The 23,179-nt window shown below is 37.8% G+C and overlaps 1 protein-coding gene across 1 annotated transcript; it reads right to left on the reverse strand.

Moving 5' to 3' along the window:
- Window positions 1-4,333: 4,333 nt before the first annotated feature.
- Window positions 4,334-7,461, reverse strand: LOC113313572 (O-fucosyltransferase 36-like). The gene is made up of 3 exons (XM_026562367.1): window positions 6,054-7,461; window positions 5,350-5,599; window positions 4,334-4,831 (listed from the first exon to the last, which is right to left on the reverse strand). The coding sequence occupies exons 1-3, from the start codon at window positions 7,286-7,288 to the stop codon at window positions 4,655-4,657; spliced, it is 1,662 nt and encodes a 553-aa protein (XP_026418152.1). The 5' UTR covers window positions 7,289-7,461; the 3' UTR covers window positions 4,334-4,654.
- Window positions 7,462-23,179: the final 15,718 nt, after the last annotated feature.

The following is a 23,179-nucleotide window of genomic DNA, read 5'->3' on the forward strand; positions in this document are numbered from 1 at the left end:
AAACTTTCCTAATTCTTCCTGTGTTCCTTCAATTGGAAGAAGTAGAGATATATGTCTTCCCTGGAAAGATGGTTTCAATCTTGACATTATCTATAATGACAGAAACATGATTCACTGCCTTGTCCAAAGTGATCCTGCTAAACCTAGTTGGCTTTTGTCTTGTGTGTATGGTTCCCCTTACCCACAAGAGAGACAGCAACAACGGAATCTCATTAAAGAGGTCTGCAACAATTATGATATTAATGCTCCTTGGGTTTTAGTAGGTGACTTAAATATTACTCTTCATGAGGAAGAGAGAATTAGAAATGTAGGCACTAGCTCTTTTTCACCCATAGCTAGCCAAATTATTCAATATGCAGGCCTTAGTGACTTAGGTTATCATGGTAACCCATTCACTTGGACTAGCAACAAACATGGAACAGGTAGAATTCGCTCCAGACTTGATAGAGCTTTAATGAACTCATACTGGTTGATATATTTTCCTGATTCTTGTCTTAAACATCTTCCTTTTTTGGCATCTGATCATTGTTCTGTCATGTTAGATTTATCCCCTAATGATACATGTAGTGCCAGAAATTGGAAATTTTTCGAATGTTGGTTAAGGGATGGAACTTGTAAGGAACAAATCACAAAGTCTTGGTCCACCCAATTTCGAGGCTCTGCTGGGTTTGTTCTTGATAAGAAGTTGTCAACAACAAGAAGAGATCTCTCCGACTGGAACAGAAACAAGTTTGGCAACATAAAGAATAACATCAAGTATTTGCAGCAAAGATTAGAGCATCTTCAGCAACCAACGACAAATGGTGTGGATAACACAAAGCTGGTACAAGAAGTTGAAAAGGAGATTGAAGAATGGCACAAAAGAGAGGAGGTTTTCTATAAAAAAAAATCCAGAGATACTTTCTTTAATGAAGTGGATCAAAACACTAAACATTTTCACCTTCAGGCCAACAAGAGAAGATCAAGAAACCGGATTGAGTCAATGAGGAAACAGGATGGAAGTTGGTGTAGTGGAAAGAATCAACTTGAAGAACATCTAATCAATCACTTCAAGAACATTATGACTACTTCAAACCCGCAAGAAAATGATACATTGATGAATTTATTGCCTCCATGCATTACTGAAGCAGACAACAATCTTCTCACAAAAATTCCAGATGAAGTGGAGATTCATAACACACTCAAACAAATGCAGCCATGGAAAGCTCCAGGCCCAGACGGATTTCCATCGGGCTTCTTTCAATCAAATTGGTATACTGTCAAGACTGATGTCATTCATATGGTTCAGTCTTTTTTCCGTACAGGTAGATTGCTCAAGAAGATAAACAAAACAAACCTATGCCTTATACCCAAGTGCAAGCTACCTCAGACGGCTGGAGACTACAGACCAATAGCTCTCTGCAATTCAACCTACAAACTCATTTCCAAGATACTGGAAAACAGATTGAAGACACAACTTGAGAAGATCATATCGCCAATGCAGGCTGGCTATGTGCCTGGCCGTCAGATAGGTGACAATATTACTCTAACTCAGGAGTTGATACACTGTATGAAGAGAAGCAAATCCAAGAAACATTACATGGCTTTAAAACTCGATATGTCAAATGCATTTGATCGTTTCGAATGGCCCTTCTTACTCAAGATGATGCAACAATTAGGTTTTAACAGCAAATGGTGTGAGCTTATTCAAGAGTGTGTAAGTACTCCTGAGATACATATTCTGCTCAATGGCTCTCCATGTCAAGTATTTAAACCAAGTCGCGGCATACGACAAGGCGATCCAATATCCCCATATTTGTTCTTGCTAACAATGGAAGTATTCAAAAGAGCTCTAGCCAAAGCAGAAATGGATGGGAAGATCCAAGGAATAAAAATCTCTAAAAAAGCACCACAAGTAAGTCACCTCCTTTTTGAAGACGACTGTTTGGTCTTTGCAAGAGCTGATATACAAAATGTTACTAATCTTCTGCAAGTTATCAAGTCTTTCAGTGACATCTCAGGTCAACAAATTAATTTCCAGAAATCAACTTTTTTTTTCTCAAAGAATATGCATCTGAGACACTGCCGCTTACTTCTAAGAAGCCTAAAGATGAAGAAAATGAAACTTGATGAAAAGTATCTAGGAATTCCACTTTTCCTAGATAGAAAAAAGACAATTTCATTCTATTCTTTGATCCTTAGCACCAAAGGAAGATTATCCAGATGGAGGGGTAAGTTCATTAATCAAAGTGGAAGGTCGATTCTGGTAAAGCACGTACTGAACACAATATTGTCACATCATATGGGAATATTTAAAATCCTGGATGCAACCATAAAGGAATTGGACAAAGTACGGAGGAATTTTTGGTGGGGTAAAGAAGACTCGAGTGGACTCTTTCTTATTTCATGGCCAGCTGTTGGAAAACACAAGTTCAGTGGTGGTATGGGTTTTAGAGATCTCAGAAGCTTTAATCTTGCGTTACTTGCGAAAGCTGCATGGAGATTAATTCAGAATGAGGACAAACTATGGGCCAAAGCTCTAAAAGAAAGATACTTTCCAAGTACCTCAGGCCTTCATGCAAAGAAGAAGAAACGCTCAACATGGGCATGGGAGAGCCTACAAGGCGGCATGAAATTTATCAAGGATCATAGTCTGTGGGTTGTTGGTAACGGTAACAAAATATCTACTTGGAAAGATAACTGGATTCAAGGTAAGTTCTCTCCACCAATCCCAGCTGTGGGGATAGATATTGATAAAGATTACTGCCCAGTATCTCACTTAATTGATCAAGATACAAAATCCTGGAAAGTGCAAGTCATACAACAAATTTTCGAACAAGAAGACGCTCGGAAAATACTGCAGATCAGGATACCTTTTGCCGAGGAGGATAAGTTGTTTTGGACTCTCACCAGAAATGGAACTTTTTCTGTAAAGTCGGCATACAACAAAATACTGGAGTTAATAGAAGGCAGCGTGATGTCAGGTCCAGCTTCAGCTATTTTTTGGAGGAAATTATGGAAGATACCAACACTACCAAGAGTAAAACACTTCTTATGGAAGTGTCTTATGACATTGTTCCATCCAATGAGCGAATGGCAAGGAACATGAGCTGCAAAGGAGGGAAGTGTTCAATCTGCGAACAAAGTATTGAAACAACTCGCCATCTGCTTTGGGAATGCCCTTTCGCAAAATCCATCTGGTTCACAATACCAGGTGCAATAAGAAGTATGGATACAGATGATACATCAGTCCAAAATTGGATAAGATCCTGGTTTTCCAATGAGTTCAACAACCTAGTTGAAGACTGGATGGTAAAAATGGCCAACACTCTATGGGAAATTTGGAAAGCAAGGTGCAGGAGTGTCTTCGACAACATCAAGCCAAACCCAGTGGAAGTCATATGAGCAATTCATCTCCTAAATGACACTACTGGGAAGCAAATGCTTCAGAGAACAGTCTCAAATATAACTACTATGCATACCAATTTTCCTAGATGGACACCACCTTCTAGTCCATTCCAATCTTTCTGTTGTGATGCTTCTTTTAAAACAGTTAACTCAGTTAATTACGCTGGATGGGCACTAATACAACGTGATTTTGCAGGTAACTTCACCAGTGCAAGATGTGAGCATGCCAATGATCTCCTAAATGCTGAGGCAGCGGAATGCAGGGGGCTTCTACATGCAATGAAGTATGCAGAAGAGTTAGCAGTTCAGTTTGCGTGCTTTGAAATGGATGCAGAGTTAGTTGTGAAAGCAGTTAATGTAGAGAGCCAATGCACTGCCTGGGAGAATCATGCAGTGATATCTGATATGAAGCATATGTTAGCTTTGCATCCAAATTGGAAATGCAAACATATCAACAGGAAAATTAATCAGCCAGCAGATAAGCTGGCAGAACACGCTAGATCTTTTAATGTTTCTCAAGTCTGGTTAAACTATCCTCCAAGTTTTATTGCAGGAGCAATATTGGAGGATACAAACAATGTAGTATTTTCAAGTTATTATCAATAATAATCCCCTGCGTTTTGAATAAAAAAAAATGCGAGAAAAAAAACATGTATAATCCAATTTTCAGGCCTTATGGTTCAGGTTTTATTTTTAACCCGTGAACTGACAAACTCCGCTTAAAAATATATCTTTCACTAAGATTTCGGTCCATAATGTCTCATAAAGCTCAATATGTGCAACTGCAAATGTTAGTTTAAGCTCTGAACCTGGCTTTACTTACCCCACGGGCTTATTGCACATGTTAAGCTAACAACTGCTGCGCGAACGGCCCTGTATCAGTAGTTTCTCTGTTTACCTTTTTGCCTTGATGTTTTGTGTTCATGGCACACCATAGTAGTAGTCATAGCAGTAATGGCCTTCGACCAGTCGATCACGTTACATACAACAGAGGTAAATAAATGATCAGAGCATTACATGGAGAGTGAATGAGATAAGACTCCTATCGACAACAACCGGTTTTCCAGTGCGTAGATTACAGTGTTTTTACAGTTATACACACAAAAAAAAAGGTACATCCAAATTGCACTGTGATCTGCAAGCGAAAACCATCAGCCATCTTCAGAACTTCTCCGTCTCATTTCTCCTTCTAGAATGAGGAACATAAAGAATACAAAGACCAATCTTCTGACAATTAAACTCAGTTGCAAACTATATTACTTCTTCCTTATTCATTGTCTGCTATGAAGTTTGGTAGCTCGTCGTGGCAAAGATATTCATCACAAACTGATGCAGACCCCCAATCTTTCCGAAGCCTTAATATGTCCTCGGTGAATGTCGACCCTGATGCCCCAATGAAGGCAGAAGCCATAGCACAAATTGTCTTATCCAGCATTGCTTCAACCTAATCAACAAAAAGAACAGCAATTGATGAGAAAGATTTAATTTAATATACGACTATGTTGTGTTAGGCGCTAGGCGAGGCGCCCCCGTGGAAAAATTAAAAAGAGGGGAAAAAAATGTACACATCTTGGCGCCGAGGGCGCTTAGAGCGCCTTTCACAACATAGATATAAGGCAGCCATTTGATATGGCAACTCATCAACACTAAGATTAAGAAGAAAATAGAAGCTCTTTGATAAATGACTGCAAGTCGTCTACAGACTGGAAACCAACCGTGAGCGGGCGGAGTAGCACAATTCGAGGGGTCAATGACCTACATTATAATCTAACTAACTAATGAATGTGTAGCTTTAATCTAATGGGCGTGTAATCTACAAAGGTCATGGCACAGATAATGAGTGGTCTGAGAATTTTAAGATCTACGTAAAACAAGTGATTGTAAAACTCATATGAAGACCAAATGGTGGTGAATCATAGAGATGCTATCTTCTCTAACATCTACATGAAAGGCAAAGCTCACCTGACTATCTCCTTCTATGCCATGCCTGTATAGTAAAGCATCCCATTTCTCAGCAATATTTCGAGCTGGTCGCTTGACAAGTGGAACAGCCTTCCCATTCACCACAATTAGTGACTGAAGAAGATCAGTTTCACTTGCTGCTGCATCTGTTGAAAGATAAATGACTGGTGCAGCAGCTCTCTCGGCCACTCGTGTAATACAATCCGCTGCTTGAGGAATGGGGAAGAAGCAACTCGGAGTTTTAGCATTGCTGACAAGTGACAAAAAAAACACGTTATTTAAAGTGTATGATAATTCTCATATATTCATTACTCTACGTTGTTTCAGAGCCAAAACTTGCAAGTAACAGCATGAAGAAACTTGCAATTATTACAAACTACAGATCATCCTTAGTGGTTTAATGGACAAAAGAGAAAGAAAGCAACGACTGATTCTCCCTTACACCAAATCCTCGTCCTAGAATCCAAAACAGGGTGACAACTGTTATTTGTTGTGGATAAGAGTCATAAGACTGGGTTTACTTAGAATGTACTACTTCTTCGCTCCCATACACAACTGAAACACTAGATAATATCGCAACTGGTAAAAACATATTCTGAGTGCATCTTTATGCATAGCCAAAACCCATACAGGCAAACTACCAAATATAGACTCATAAATTATGAAATACACCAGCAAGAGAGAAATGAAAAACAAATACGTACCAGAACTTCAGGAATCCATGTCGACGGAAATGAAGAGCAATGAAGTTCTTCCCCAAGAAAGTCTGGATAAAACGCTGAGCTGTAAGCATAATAAGCTTACTTGGTTCAATCAATGTCTTGCAGCTGTGAGCAAGCGGACCACCAGGCTGCATTACCCACTTTTCTTCCACATCAGCATAAAATACGTCTCCTATTGCAAGCACATCATCATTAGAAGAGAACTTGGCTGTAATATCTCCAACAACCTTTTTATTCGGTTTCTTAATATCCTCATCAACCCAAGCAGTTTCAAGCTTCCCCATAGACAACCCCAATCCTTTCAACTTCTTGATACGCTCATCATCCACATAACAAGGCTGAGGCAACGAAACGTAACAAATAAACCTATCTATATGCAAATGATTCTTCTTCGTTTCCGCAAACTCTTCAAAGGAAACCACCACTTTCCTCCCAAAGCACTTATTAATATGCTCAATATCCAACACCCGGCTATACAGATAATCGACTTTCGAACTCGGAATCACCAGTACCCTGTCTAATAAAGCAGCAAAAAACATATGTTTCTCTAAACAAATCAAATGATTCGACATTTGTCCCGACACACATATGGCAAACAAATACTTATTCGGTTTGGGTTTCCACTCAATCGCCCTTCTCTCCGACCCATAATCCACTTTCCTACACCTACCAACACGAGACCCCGCCCCTAGCACATTCCCATCAAACACCTCCTCCGACGAATTACTCCCTACTCGATGAGACGACAACAATGCTTGTTGAATCTCTTTATTTACTCTAATCTGCTTCAAAATCTCAGATGTAAATTCTTCAAGCTCATTTCTAGCCGTCGCCGCAACCGTGTTATTATCATTATGAACCAATGTAGTGTGATTCCACAAATGTAAAAGCCCTAATTGTTGTTCTCTTAACATATACAAAGCTCGTAACTCAGCTTCTCTCATTCGATTCGACAAATCACTACTAGTACTAGTAACATTACGAAACAAATTTCCAACATCAATTGAAAAATAAAGAATTAAAACAACAGGAAGAAGACAGATCGCTAACAAATACCTCTTATTGAATCGGATGCTACTGGCGGAATGAAAAACCTTGTTCTGAAGATCCCCAATTTCGAAAGTTGATGTGGTATTCATGTTTTTGGAAGTTCTTTCGTGTGAATGAATTAGGGTTTGTTTATCTTCTTCTTCGTCTGATGGGGATTCTCTATCCATTTGCTAATTGTTGGATGTTGAAATTACAGAGAAATATCAACTGGAGGAGATCTGAGGGAATTTGTTGGGGATTTTATTTTTGATTTCAGAAGAAATTGATCGAGGAGTGTGTTAGTTGAGTTGTGTGAATCAATCAATCAATCAATATCTTATTTTATGAGTTAGGTGGACGAAAGTAACCTCAGAACTTGTCCAACCAACCAACCAACCAAAGCGAGACGGTGAGTAAGAGCAGTTGTTATGGTACACACTCAGTAAAGTACGACTGAAGGTAAAAAATTGGCTCCAGGTTTTCTTGAACCAATTAACAGAATAAAAATAATTGAGCACTTGGGCCTGTGTTGGACAATCTATTTTGTTTTCAAGTGAATTTTCAGAAGCTACTCTTCCAGCAATTTTTGCCATTCTCTTTGAAATTGGACATCCCAGAGACAGAAGACTCAGTTTGTAAACAAATTCTTGAAGACAAAATCAGAAAAGAAAATTCCTAAACCTCCATGAAAGGTGATTAGTACATCCCAGAATTTCAAAACTAGTTTCTTTAAACAACTACCATGGAGCTGTTGAAGAATAGATGACATTCTTTCTGTTGAGAGATTCAGTACTGTAAGGAAGGATAGATGACATTTTTAATTTGGAGTTTTCTGGTGAGGGCTTCTCAAATCTTCTCAGAACAAAGAAGAGTATGCAGAGGGGTGGTGTTGAATTCAGAGAGAGAGAGAGAGAGGTTTTAAACTTTTAAAGAGAGGTTGAGGTCCTTGAGGAGGTGGAGGACAACACCTCATTCAACTGTTTCCGTTTTTGGATTGTGCTTCTTTTCAGTGATGAATGACTTGCAGGGAGGGAAGCATTCTAAAGCAGATGGTCTTTTGTTTGTTGTGACCAGTGTACAATCCTGGTGTGTTTCAGGAGGAAAGATCAAAAAGATGTGAGTGGGTATTTGTCATTTTGTTGTAGTACACCTGTGTGTGGACAATGAAGACTGGACGGAGAATCTCTAATTCAGAGTCAATTTGTGTGGGAGTGCACCAAGAGTGAATTCTCATTATTGAGTTTATCATTGAAGTAACATATATAAACCTGCAAAAAAAAAATTAAAAAAGATACTCATGAGGCTCTACGAAGAAAGAAATTTATGCAAAAATTTAGTGAGCATATTAAATTTGGAGTTTAGAAAGCATGCATACCTTCGGCTAATTGCTTTGGCATACACACATATGTTGACACATAAATCTTCCAGCTATCAGCACTTCACACTCACAGCGTTCCGAGACACTGTTTTTGGCAGCATCTCAACACTGACACCATTAGCTGGAGGTAGATAGATGTGTGCTGCTAGCTACGTACCTACAGAACAACAACCAAACACAAATTAGAAAAATGAAAACCTACATGTATAATATCATTAAACTGAAAACCAATTTTGACAAAACAAGACTAGTTCTGCAAAATAACAACATTTTCTCCAAGAACAAATGACTACGAAACCCAACCTCAAACCAGTAGTAAGAAGCCTTATCTGTCTAGCGTCATTATCAACAATCTGAAACACCATAAGAATAAAAATCAAGGAAATGCACAAAAAAATAGCTGAAGAATATTGAAAGAAAAGGGTGTACGTTAGTAATAGTTGTAACCTCCGAATCAAAGTTTTTTTTTTGTTTGTTTAAAGTTTTACATGAGCATACACAACACAAGTTTTGAATTTAAAATATGGAACAGAACTACATATACTCCCAATTGTAGTCTGGTTAGAGCGTCCACAGTGGTACGATCAAAACCAAAGATCAAAGACCAAAACAAACGATCAAATTTGAGTTTAGTCTGTAGTGTCACGTTAAGGCAGTGGAGTATATTCAGTCGGGCGGACGTATAATCCACGCTTGCATGTGGAGCGTTGGTATAATCTTCGTTTGAGCCGGGCGGAGATATAGTTAACGCTGGTTGTGGGGCGTTGGTAAAGAATACGCTTGTTGTGGGGCGTACATATATTTCACGCTCGGAGAAGGGGCGTTTGTATAATCTACGCCTGGTGTGGCGAACGTATAATCAACGCCTGAATGAAGCGTTAGTATAATCAACGCCTGTTTTGAGGCGGACGTATAATCAACGCCTGTTTCAGGCGAACGTATAATCAACGCCTATTTTGAGGCGTACGTATAATCAACGCCTGACGTGGGGCGAACGTACAATCAACGCCTGTTTTGAGGCGTAAGTATAATCAACGCCTGTTTGAGGCGAACGTATAATCAACGCCTGACGTGGGGCGTACGTATAATCAACGCCTCCTCTTCTCTCAGACGTACGTATAATCAACGCTTGGTTTCATTCAGGCGAATGAAGGAATCAACGCCTCATGGCAGGCGTACGTATAGTGTTGGACTTCTATTAACACACGTATCTAGCACGTGTGGCATTAAAGCCCGGCCAATCTCTAACCACCACGTATAGCCCACGTGTTCACTTTCCCTTTACCCTAATCTTCTCCGTCTTCTTCTTTTCTTTTCTACCTCCTCTTTGTTTCTTTGTTTCTACCGCCCACAAACACAGCTTCTTAACAAAAACATCACAGTGACGAGCAGTAAAAGAAAAGAAAAAACCAAGATACTTGATGAACCCGGGTTACAAAAGAGGTATGTTTTTTTTTCCTTAATCTCTTTTGTTTTATCCATATTGTTGTATAATTTATTTAGGGTTTTATTTGTTAAAATTAGTTTATCTAAAATTTGGTTTTAACGAACAAATATGAATATGAAATTGGTTAAATTTAATTGGGTATGTGTGTTTTATGTTTTTTTAGAGATTAATATGTATGTGAAAAAAACCATATTTGATGATTATGTAAATTTGGTTAAATTTTTTTTTAAAATAGTTAGATTTATTAGAGCTTCCACAGTGGTTGTAAAAATTTATTTGTGGGTATTGTAATAGTTTGATTTGTGGGTATTGTAAATTTTTATTTGATTTATAATCTATTCACTAAAATTTATTAGAGCTTCCACAGTGTTATTGTAAAAATTTGATGAGATGGGATTTTTGGGTATTGTAAAAATCCGTGGTTATGTAGATTATATGGGAAATAGTTCTCACCCTTCAACTGTTTCAATCAACCTATTTCAATTGAGAGCTTCCTTTTATTGTTTTTCTTCATGTTGTCTGTTGGTAATTAATTTTAGTGAATATGGTTATCAATAATTGTAGTTATGTAAATTATTGGATTAATTTTAAATTATTGTAAATTATTGTAGTTATGTAAATTATTGGATTAATTATTGGTTTTCTGCATGTTGTATGTGAATATGGTTACCAATAACTGAATTTGTATTGTTTTTTATTGAATTTTGAGGTGATTAATTTTAGTTATGTAAATTGTAGTTATGTAAATTTTGGGAGTTACATATGTAGAAGAGCTAATTGCGTGAGTATGGAATTGATTTTTTAGTGATTTTTATGGAATCTTGAAGTGATTAAATTGGGTTGTGGAATCTTGTAATGATTTTGGAAATGCATCGATGACGATTTAATTTGTGTTTCTGGAATTATAGAATTTGGAATTGATATGGTTTGTGTTAAGGATTTATAGTATTTGGAATATAAATGGTGATGGACTAATAAAAATATTCGTTAATGAGGGTTGGTCTTTTAATAATGTAACTGCATCTATATTGTGTGTGCACAGATGTTGAACAAATTCACAGCGCGTTTCAATGGTCGCGTGAAGACGAACAAGAAACAAAAATCTGTAGCCGAAGAGGATTATAACTTAATCGCTACTGGTAAAATTAAGGAGGTTGATATTCCCCGGTTAGGTAGGTTTCCTATACTGCAAGATGATAAACCGCACGCTACTACGGACATCACATTTACAGGGGAGCACAAATTGAAGTATCAACATCGTGGATCTTTGGCATCGGTAATTCATCACTATCAAACTATTTCACAACACTGTCCTAGAGCTAAATATATTATTGAAAAAGCGGGATGGCAAAATTTACTGGACATACAATGTAGCGAAACCAACCATTCAATGGTTGATTATATTGCTGAGCGGTTTTGGGATACAACAAACACTTTTCACTTCCCATTTGGTGAGATGGGATTCACCCCCTAGATTGGCTCATGTTGACTGGACTGAGTATCGGTGATGGGCCTGATGTTCCTTATGATTCGGGGAAGTACCAATTTGAACATGTTCGTGAGCATATCTTTCCGGATATCCAAGATGTCACGCTCTGTCCAAAAGCACCGTCGTGGGTTTCAAATTCAATTACAATTAAATATTTAAGGTCATATTTCATCGAAGACAAGTTGGTTGCGGCTGAAAATGATAGCACCCTTGCTCATAGAGTAGCAATTGCCTTTTTCATGTATGTTTTGGGACATTTTTTCTTTTCTAATGCAAAGACTTATATTGATGCTGGATGGTTAGCTGCTTTTGAAAATCTTGATGTAGTAGGTGCTGCGTTTTCGAAATTGTATGCGGCACTCCGTTTATCTGGGAGGAGACAGAAGGCACTATGTGGTCCATTCCAAGTATTAGAGGTATTCTTTCAATCTAGTTATTTTTCCTCTCATTGTTTATTTTGTTGCTAAGTTATTAAATTGGCTAATTATTTTGATGGAGTAGTTTTGGGGGTATGAATACCTGGGCATATGTCGACCAGAAATCCCAGAGGCGAGTACAGAACAAAAATGGCCCGTATCTTCTAAATGGAATGTACCGAAGAATACAAATGATATTTTCCGTTGTAGAGATTTACTAAGTAAGCTTACTGCTGAACAAGTGACATGGCGCCCATGGGAATCATACAGAGAAGTTCTTGCATCTGATATGGGATGCACGGCTACGCGGCTATCAGACTCGAGATATATATTTTCTTACATGGGCATTGTGAGTTTATTTGTAAATTTTATTATATAACATATTTTTTTTCTATATAACATACTTTTTTCCTATATAACATACTTACTAAATTCTTATTCCCTTTCTAACTGTACAGCACAACATGTATCTTGGTGAAAGGTGTTGGCGGCAAAACCATTGTACTTTCGCTGTTCCTATAAGACTACACACAGTTATAGGGGATATTGGCAATATTCAAGCCGATCGCCTAAAAAAAGAAGGTTTGGTCGATGCAACAGAGATAGTGCAAGTTGTTAAAGATTATGATATATATTTACAATACTGGACAATGGTAACCAACTCCAAAGATTACGTGACTCATCCTATTTGGGAAGCCCAAACATATGGGTATGTCGGTGACTTGTATACGGTCCCAATTGAACAACCTGTTGAACATGTACATATCCCTCCTCCACATCTATTATCCCACGTAAGTGTACTTTCGACTTTTTATTGTACGTTCGATTTTTGTTGGTATATTTGTACTTATATATTTTATTTTTTCTTCACAGCATGAAGCTTACACATTATTTCAAGAAAATGCTGATTTTAATCAATAATTTAGCGAATTTACATTAAAACAAACGAAGGAGAGGATGGACGTTATCATGTCGAAAGAAGCAGAAATACAAAGGCTAAATAATGCGAACGTTGATTTGCAGCAACAACTATCTCTTTTCCGTATGCCGCACACTGTCCAACCTCAGCTTGGATACGGTTCCTTTTCCCAAACCCTGCCATCACAAGTTTGGAGTGGTATGAATCAGGGATCAGCTTCAACAATGTCCTCAATCAATACCAATCCGAGAACGCACATGCCTTTTGTGGCACCAAGATCTTCCACTTCGGATAATGATAATATGAAGGGTTAATTTGTTATGACTATTTAGATGAACTGTCTTTGGAGTTATCTTTTCTTATCTTATATAGTATAGTCATATCATATATAGTATAGTCTAATCATATATAGTATTGTCATATCAGGTCACTGACAAACACTTTATCTTTTTTGGAAAACACATTTGCGTGAACCCAAAAAAATATCTATTTTTGGTTTTTTTAATGCTCTTGAAAATGGGTTATAAATTAAAGACTGGTTTCACTCAATATATGAATAACAATACATCTCTTCTGCTTCATATAGCAATGGAACAATATGAGAAAACCGCTCATTATTGCGTGAACCAACGGCTGGTGATATTGAACTGTTGCTCAAGCAAAACAAAGACCGGGGATTTCCTGGGATGCTGGGTAGTCTAGATTGCATGCATTAGAAATGGGATAAATGTCCGTCGGCAGAATCTGGGGCTTACACCGCGTATAAAGGGAGCGAAAGTATCGTGTTGGAGGCAGTGGTGTCGTATGACCTATGGTTTTGGCATGCTTTTTTTGGTATGCCCGGTTCTAACAACGATATTAATGTTATGAACCGTTCATATGTTTTTCGAAGTCTTGTAACAGGAAAAGCACCGCCGGTGAGCTATGAGGTGAACGGACATTCATATGATATGCCGTATTATCTAGGTGATGGAATATACCCAGAGATTCCTACTATTATTACGGCCATTAAACATCCGGTGGAAAATTGTATTATCTTACATAATATGATAGTCGAGGATGAGCGTCTACCCGGTGACTGGCCACATGTTTATGAACAACGTAGCAACGCAGCACCGGTTAATATATTAAGAGGCAATAGTGACGAGTTTTCCCAAATTAGAGCTCAACAACGCCGATGTGCAATGCGTAACAAAGATGCACATATTCGCTTGCGTGATGACTTGATCGAATATATATGGGCAGAATATGGGAATTAAAAATTGTCGTTTGTCATTTCCTTTCTATTATCTCTTTGTATGTAAACATCCTCAAGTTTTAATTAAGGTCGTATGTTTCAAAAAAGTAGAAATTTAATTCAAATCAACGGAAGTAAATTTAAAATCCAAAAATTACATAATAATAATGCTAATTGTTCAGATACTAAGAAATTTAAAACATAATAATACTAATAATACTACTAATCACTAAATAGGAGAAATAATTAAGGTTTGAACTATTCCGCCTTTGTGTTAAGATTGGTTTCTTTTATTCCGAACTATGTCCGCCCTGCGAAGTCGGAAGTACTCTTGTTGTACAGGTTCCATTTTTTCAAGATCCATCATAATGATGCGAAATTCTTCGTCTTCAGCTTGCTTGGCTATTTTTGTAGCATGTTCAGCTTGTTTTGCTGCAAACTCTGCTGCTCTTTGTTCCATCTTGAATCTTGATTGTGCTTGGTAATGAGTATTGAAATTTTGTTGTTCTTTAATAATTATTCCCATCAATTCCTCTTGGTGACTGGATTTCTCTCTCCCTGTTTTCTTCAATCTTTTTGCTGCTTTTTTCCCCATCTTACGAAGATATGTGTTCTCTATGTCTCCCCCATTTGTGTCGTTACCGGTCTCTCCTTGAGTTGTTGTTTGCGGTCCTTCATCATCTTCCTCGTTATTCTCATAAGTGTCCAAATCATGCATCGTATCGAATACAAAAGTCGATCGTCGATTATATTTTATATTTTCTAACACAACTTGGTAGCACTCTTCGTGCTTAAATTTTTTCCCATCGTTGCATTCCTTGAACCTCTTGTTAACTTCTTCAAGCTGTTAATGTTTTTAAAAACACTTAAGTACATGGGCGCTTATTAAATATTAGAAAACAATGGTTGGAAAAATCAAGAATGCTTACCTTCTTTTCAGGACCCCATCCAGTATGATATTCACCTTCAACTTCTGCCTCTTTTTCCGAAAATAACGCCACATCTTTACTTATTCCCTGATATCATTTTTGCAAAGAACTCCAAGACCGCTCTGGATTATTAGGTAAATGAAGTTCAATATCATCCTTGATACGAGTCCACAACGTCGCCTCTGATTGATCAGCTCCAACACTAGAATCTTGAGATATAGATAAATGAATTTTACACATTGTTACATCTTCGATTGTCGTAAAATTTGGACCTCGTGCTACTCTTGGTGCCATTGTAAGCGAATCCGTGAAAATTTTCCAACTGATTTGAAAGCAGAAACAATATTTCTTCTTACTGGTGTGGATAGTTTGAAGTATTGGTCGTGGGAAAATGTCACAGGATCTCATGTGTATATATAGGTGTTTCTTCCGAAAAAACCTAAATGTCTTCCAAACTTTCCAACGTTCCAAATTATCCAACGTTCCATTTTCTTCAACGTTCCATTTTCTTCAACGGTCGAATTACCAACGGTATAAAAAAATTTCAAAATCAATTTTGTCTAAGTATTTTTTTTTTAAACTCAAGCTTGGGGCGTTAACTATATAAACGCTTGGCGTGGGGCGTTAACTATATCAACGCCGGGATGGGGCGTTAATTATATCACCGCCTGGCATGGGGCGTTAATTATATCACCGCCTGTCTGGGGCGTTAACTATATAAACGCCTGGCGTGAGGCGTTAACTATATCAACGCCTGAATGGGGCGTACACTTTATCAACGCCTAGCATGGGGCGTTAAGAATATCAACGCCGGGCTGGGGCGTTTGTATAATCTTCGTCTGAATGGGGCGTTCATTTTATTAACGCCTGACGTGGGGCGTAAACTTTATCAACGTCCCAACGGGCGAACATTTTATCAACGCCTGAACCGGGCGTAACTTATATACACGCCTCTTTATGGGGCGGTGACTTTACGTACGTTTCACAACAGGCGTAGATTATATATACGCCCGATGCCAAACGGTGATTATACCTCCGCTCCACTATATATAGTTTTGGTCTTGGTCCCAGACCAAATATGGTCTGGAATTTGGTTTTGGTCCAGATTTTAGTCTTTACTCCGTCCCGTTGCGTTTCGTCCCTGGATCATAATTATAGGTTTACTCGTCCATTGCAGTTGCTCTTAGCAACAAGAAAAAAATGTAAAAAGGGTTATTTTTGATCAATCTTACCCTAGTGGCAGGCTGTTCAAATTCCAAGCAAACATATGTTCTGCACCAATATCTCGCCTTATCATTGGAATCCATAGGCAAACCTATGAAGAAAATAAAAACGATACTCTGAGGCTCTTTAAGAAAGAAATTGCTGCCAAGTTCGTGAACACTAGAGTTGGAGGTTAGTTGCGGATCACAGTCTCATGGCTCACAGCGTTCCAACTATCAGCACTTCAGACTCACAGCGTTCCGAGACACTGTTTTTGGCAGCATCTCGACACTGCAAGATGATGCTGAGTGACACTGAGCGCCATGACGAAAAATGGTCTGTGAATAACGGCTATATCCGTCCCCTGAGAATGTTTCAATGATTGAAATGAGAGTTTAGATTACATAACCATTGGTAGGATATAAGCATTGTTGTGGAAACACATATATGTATAAGTCCTTATGTCTTGAACCAAAGTTTGGGAACTTTGTTGATCAAGAGAAATGGAAGTGGCGTGAGCCAAGTCCGCGAACTAAGTTCGCAAACTGGCGGAAGTTCTCGACCAGAGAATTTCTGCTGGATTTTGTGAACTCCTTCCCTGAGCTTAAGTCCGCGAACCCAGTCCGCGAACTTGAGCAGGTTATATCTAAAACCGGTTGTTCTTGAACTCATGTTTATTTAAACTAAGGAATGCTTTTGCAAACCGTGGCTATAAAGTTCATGAACCGATTCGAGTGAATCAAACCGTTTTTGCTTCGATTGTGTCTTGTGTAGTTACATAAGATCTAAACAATTGAACAACTCTCTAACTAGTTCATTTGAGTCATTTGAACTAGTTATGGTGAAGAAGAATATGGTTGATATGAAAGTAATCATATGGCTAACCACTTGGTAACTATTGCTGAACCAACAAATGTTAATGTTTGGTAACGATTCGTAAACCCAAATTGGACATTTCATTTGTGTGTAACAAGCTAAGTTTTCGATCCAACGGTTGAGAAATATTAGCTTGAATCTAATCAGGTTTTCATCTAACGGTGAATATTGAATGTTTTGTTACCAAGCTAACATTGATTGCAAACCCTGATTTGAAAACTATATAAGGGAGAACTCTAACAACTGAGAAACCTAATCCCCACACCTTACGTATGATACTAGTTGCATAACTAGATTCAATTCTCCTTTAACCTTTGGTTTCTTCTTCTAAAACCAGGTTAACGACTTAAAGACTTCATTGGGATTGTGAAGCCAGACCGATACTACTTTTCTCGTAGTTGTGTGATCTGATCTTGTTGTTTCTATCGTACAAGTACAATTAAAATAATTGGCTTGAGATTTTATATCTCCGATAGGCAAGATAGAAAAGTAATCACAAACACTTCGTCTCATCGTTTGTGATTCCACAATATCTTTTTCGCTGCGTCGATTAAGATTATTGTGACTTATCCTTTTCCTCTTGGTTTATTCATATTCTTTATTTTTCTTTTTAAAGTTGTAGAGGAATGAGACTTATCTTTTTCCTCCATGATTGATGGCTTAACAATCATATTAACATCTTTTCTATCAAAAGACATGATGCTTGGAGTCTCCATACAAGTATGGAATTGTGAAAGGAATACACAAATAAAGCTCAACAAGCAATCTTGTGATAAAAAGAGTTTTTCAATGAAGGAAAAAGGAATGTTGGGTTACGGAACCTATATACAGAGTAGGATTCATGTACGACCAATTCATAACCCTAAAGAAGGTAGAATTGTCGATTTTAACCCCTTTTTAATGAATAAAGAAATTATTTTCAATACCAATTTATGATATGAAAAGATCAACAGAATTCCAAAAACAAAAAGCAACCAAAAAGAAGAAAAAAAATATTTTCCTAAAGCCCGAATTCTCCAAACTCTTGTCTCTTTGAAGTCAGGCACATGAGACAAGATGCACTTTCAACACAATTAAATGGTATTGGGGTGAACAATAATCTTTCCACCATACACTTCTTGTACGAAATTCTTAATACCCTTTTTCACAGAATGTTTAGACCTTGTTATTTTCTGGAGAGATCTAATTAATTCTTTAGATATTAACTTTTTCGGAAAGGAAATGATTTTTTTACTTACTTCAGATGAATTAGACTTCTGAACAAGTTTGAGCTTGTTTATTAATCGATTTTCTCTTCGTTGAAGTTTATTGACATATATTATTTTATGTTTGTACTTGTAATACTTAGAGAGTTCATGACCCGTAAAAGCACAATAAGAACATGTCAATGTGGAGAATGGTTCAGATACCATAGCTGAGCATGTTGCTAAACAAATTGAGGTCCCTGAAACATGTGAAATAGAATTTTCAGTAGACAGAGAAATATCCATTTTATCCTCCATAGTGGTTGACAAAGTTTCTCCACGAAGAATATCAAGATTGATGTACGTATTGCTACAATTATCAAAATAAATTTTTTCACCAAGGAGTGCAACACTTGACTTTTCATCTTCATCTGAATCACAGTGATCAAACATCTGATAGACGCATATATGTGTCTATTTTGTTCTCAATTCTCTGTATTGTCAGTACTTGTTTTCGTCCTTATTATGGTATTTTGCGTGTTTGTAGGTATTTTTGGGAAATAAATAATTTTGGAAAAATCGGCTCGAAAAATTATGCGGAGCATCCCCGGTGGAAATTTGTTATTCGGACTCTCATTTTGGTTAAGGGGAAACCCAATTACTAAGGGGCCCTCAGTTGGGCATTTGCTATTTTCACTCCACAGACGGTTAGGGGGACACCCTTCTTCACGATTTGAAAATTCAAAATGGCGGGAAAGTTCATGCAGTTCACGGAAGAAATTTGGGTTCGATCTTGTGTGGGATTTGAGCGAGATTCAATCACTGGATTTTGTTTTGATTGACCTGCTTGGGCTAAACAGGGATTGTATGGTTAATGGATTCGATCCAGTTGGGCTAGAACATCGAGTCTTGGTTAAACATGGAAGAGAGATTATCACGGGATATTGGATGATACGTAACTGCATGTGAGAATATTTTCTTCTTTATTCAACAAGATTCGACCAATCAAGCCAGGATAAACAAGGAAATCCAGCTCAGAACAAACGTGTGAGAAGTGAACAGGAAAGTAGCTAACAGAAGACACGTGAAAGGTGAACAGGGAAAGACAATATTCCCGTGAAAATAAAAATCATTAAGGGAGAATTATTTGCATTTAACTCGGATTATCTCGGTGCTTTTGAGTATAAATATGTCTATGGGGTTGAATAGAATGGTTGTCGAGAGTTGGGAGGAGAGAAGGAACGCTGCAGAATCGAGAACCATGATTTCTCTCTGTTGCTGCTGCTGCCATTGATGAAGATGAAGAACACGAAGAACAGACATCCAAAGACCGTCGTTCTTCAACAGTGTCTAAGACGCACGGCCGTGAGTCGTAGTTCGTCGTACAACATCAGTTATCATTTATCGTTCTTCTTGTAACAGCTGAACAGCGCCTTTGCAACAGTTATTTCTATTGCGATTTTTCTGTTCAATTGTTTTACACCTTTTCATCATTTTTAAACCACTTTTTGAGCAATAAATAATTATTTTGAGAGCATTTTTACTATGATGAGCTAAAACCCAACACTGGGACGACGGAGGAGGCCAAACTTCATACTTGGGGTAATTTCATTTAATTCTTTTTTATGACTTTTGCATTAATTTAAAATTAAAATATGATTTGAATTAATTGGTTGTTATTTAATTTGATGATGTATGCTTGGCTTAGGTGTTTTGATACATCATGCTTAGGACTTACAATCAATGTTTTGAAAATCTACTTTGGCAAAATAAGAGTCCATATAATTTATGTTTTGAACTATAATCGCCTAGAATTAAATTCTGAACCACTTGAAAATGAAAAATGACCGAATCTTTAGTCCCAGTGTTCTTGCCCATATTGTTAATATTTTTTGTATATATTTTTATTTTTAAATCTTTACAAGTCCGAGCAACGAACCTTTACTACCACTTTCAATATTATAACAAAATGGCGCCGCCGACGCGGACTTGTATATAGGTTTATTCTTATTATTTTTTTATTATTTGTTCCTTTTTACTTTGTCTTTTTTATTTGATTTACAGGTTCGAAGTGGAGCACTAAGGACTTGGAGAGGAAAAAGCTTAAAGCGAAAAGCGAAAAGAGAAGAAAAAAGGACAATTTTAGGATTTAATTTTTAATTTTTTTAAAGTGTGCGAGGAAAACTGTAATTTATTTTTTTTGGACTTTGGACTTTAAACAATTGGACATTATTTATTTTTTTAACCCTACGGAAGGGTATTATTAAAAAAAAAATATTATATAAACTGTGTGCAGGGAAGGACGACGATTACTATATCGTCTCGGCCCCTCGGGTTCGCACACGGCATAGGAGTCGTGGCCCGAGTCGACAACAACGGTTCATCCCCCGTCTGGTACGGGAGGTAAGTCCAATCGAAACACCCGCGAATCTCCTGCAAGCGGGTTACTGTCTGCCTTAAGGTGATAATTGTTTGAGGACGAACCGGACTGTCTTTATTTTCCTAGTAAAGGGCAAGGCCTGGCCTAAACAAGATAAGGGTTCGGATTTCATCACTGTTCCCTTCTTGCCCGCCTTAGGAAAACGAAACCTAACGCGAACCCAAGATTAAAATTTGGAATAGAACGAGACCGATAGGGTAACGAGCTTAATAGGAAACTCGTTCGAAAAATATTGGTTGCTCTTTAAGCACACTCCAAAGTTCATGATGGTTTCTGTGAGTTGAATGCGTGACTGCGCCGCCTTGTGATAGCGGTGAGGCCTTGGGTATCAAAGCTCCACTGAGCTTCCCTCGCCTCAATTCAACTTACTTTGACTCGGATTGATTCCAGAGGGGTTTACTCAAATTGCAACGAATTCCCTTTCAAAAGATAGAAGCTGGTCTAGAAACAATCTAAGTGGAGATATCATGCTTTTTGTTTGCTAGAAATCTTTAGGTTTTCTTTGGTGGAGTCGAGTCGGCCTTGTTTGTGATTGTATAGAATCCCTCTGTAGTTTATATTTCTTCGGTGATGAATCCTTTTGAGGAGACGCCACCTGAGATGACGTTGCGAGAATATATGTCTAGAAATTCTCGTTATCAAGAGACGTCTTCGGAAATGACTCTTGGTGAATATATGCGTGGGCAGCGATATATGGATACTCCAACTTTTATTGAGGAATCACCTCTAACGATCTATGTTAAATATTATAAACATAGACCATGTAGTTGGAAACAAAGATTGAGAATTATTAAATGTCAAAAATTATATTATGATGATGAAGATAGTGCTGATGAAGAATCGGAAATGTGTGGGAATAGTGATCAGGAATTTGTTACCCCAGTTGAGCCTTATAATGATTATATTATTTCTGGTTCAGATCCTAATAATTTTAAAAATTATTCACATATTCAAAAGGACGAGGATTTGACTAGAGATACCACCGTTTTAGACGATGTAGTTCATGATCCTTTAGCCTGCAGTATGTTGGATAATCCATTATTTGATGTGCCTATCAGTGAATCGGAGGAGGTAACTATGATTAAAACCTTAGTTTATGAGTGATGAGTGCTAAAAAGTGCATATTTCTATATATTTTTCTTGGCATTTAACTCATCTTTTGTGCATTAATTCTACATTTTATCCCATATTCTGTATTTTCTTTGTTTTCAAGAATAAATATTTTTCTTAATTAATTTTGTATTTTTAGGTAATAAATGAAGTTTGGATGAATTGCGGAGCGGAAAAGAGCAGAAAAGTAGTAGAAAGCCGGAAGAAATTACGCAAGGAAGCCGCGAAGAATGGTGCGCACAAGTCCAAAGAGCTAGGAATGGGCTCAAGAAGGAAGAATTGTTCTTAAAGAAGATATGGGCTTGGCATACCCAAGGCCTAAAACCCTTACCCAAACCCATTTTCTATATCCATAACCGCCTCCATTCTCAGCCGTTAGATGGGACTACATCGAAATCCTACGGTCGCTCCTTCGTAGAGCATCAAAATCTGAAGTCTCTGACAAACACCACAGCGCCTAAATTCCAAGCCTTCATATTAGATTGTAGTTGAATCCAACGATCTCTTCTATGCCTGTGCATCAAAACTAGATACTCCCGATCTACACTACAATACCTAACATCATCTAACACCGTTGACTTCGTTGTGTTTCAAAATCCAACGGTTGCAGCGATTCATCTCTCATCTCACCGTTAGATCTACCAACCATCTTCGCATCCCGCAGCTCAGAGTCACAGAACATCAAAATTTGATGAAGCCTCTCAACACTCTAAAAACCTAATACCCATACCTCCAAATCGACCACTTCTTCTTCTTTTCTTTCTTTCTTCTTCACCCATCCCTGTTGCAGAACCACCACCACCTACCCTGCCACTGCCATCGCCACCACCTACTCCATAGCCACCTAAACACCACCAAACACCTAACCCTTCATCATTAGCACACTCTACACCTCCCTCAACAACCAATTTCACCTCCTCTCACGCCACAGAAATCCTAGGTGTGAAATAGGTGAAATAGGATGATGAGATGGAGATAATCAGAGGCATGGAGAGGAGCAGGAGACTAAGGAGAAGAATGGGTCGAAGTCAGTAGCGTGTAATCACATCAATTTGGGTAAGAATTTACCAAACCCTAGTTCTGTCAATTTGGGGGTTTTTACATAAATCCTAATTAGGTTGAGATAGAGCATGGAGAAGATAAAGTGGGTGATAAAGGGTAGGTAATTGAACCTAACTGTGATTTTCTGTCACATTAGGTAGAACCCTAATGTCTACTGTTTTGGGAATTTTTGGGTGAAAAGGGTGTAAACCCTAATTATGTAATTGGGTATAAAAGGGGATATTGGGTGAGTGTTGGAATCATGCCTGGATTAACCAGAGCATCAGTAGAATAGTTTAGTTTTGTTATGAACTGTAGCTTTGAGGGTTTCAATCTTTTCAATTCCATGATTCTCAATTCAAATGCATTGTTAATTTTAGCTGTTCTGAACTCCACCATGTATTTAATTT

This window comes from Papaver somniferum, chromosome 1 (assembly GCF_003573695.1).
Source record: "Papaver somniferum cultivar HN1 chromosome 1, ASM357369v1, whole genome shotgun sequence".
Lineage (NCBI taxonomy): Eukaryota > Viridiplantae > Streptophyta > Magnoliopsida > Ranunculales > Papaveraceae > Papaver > Papaver somniferum.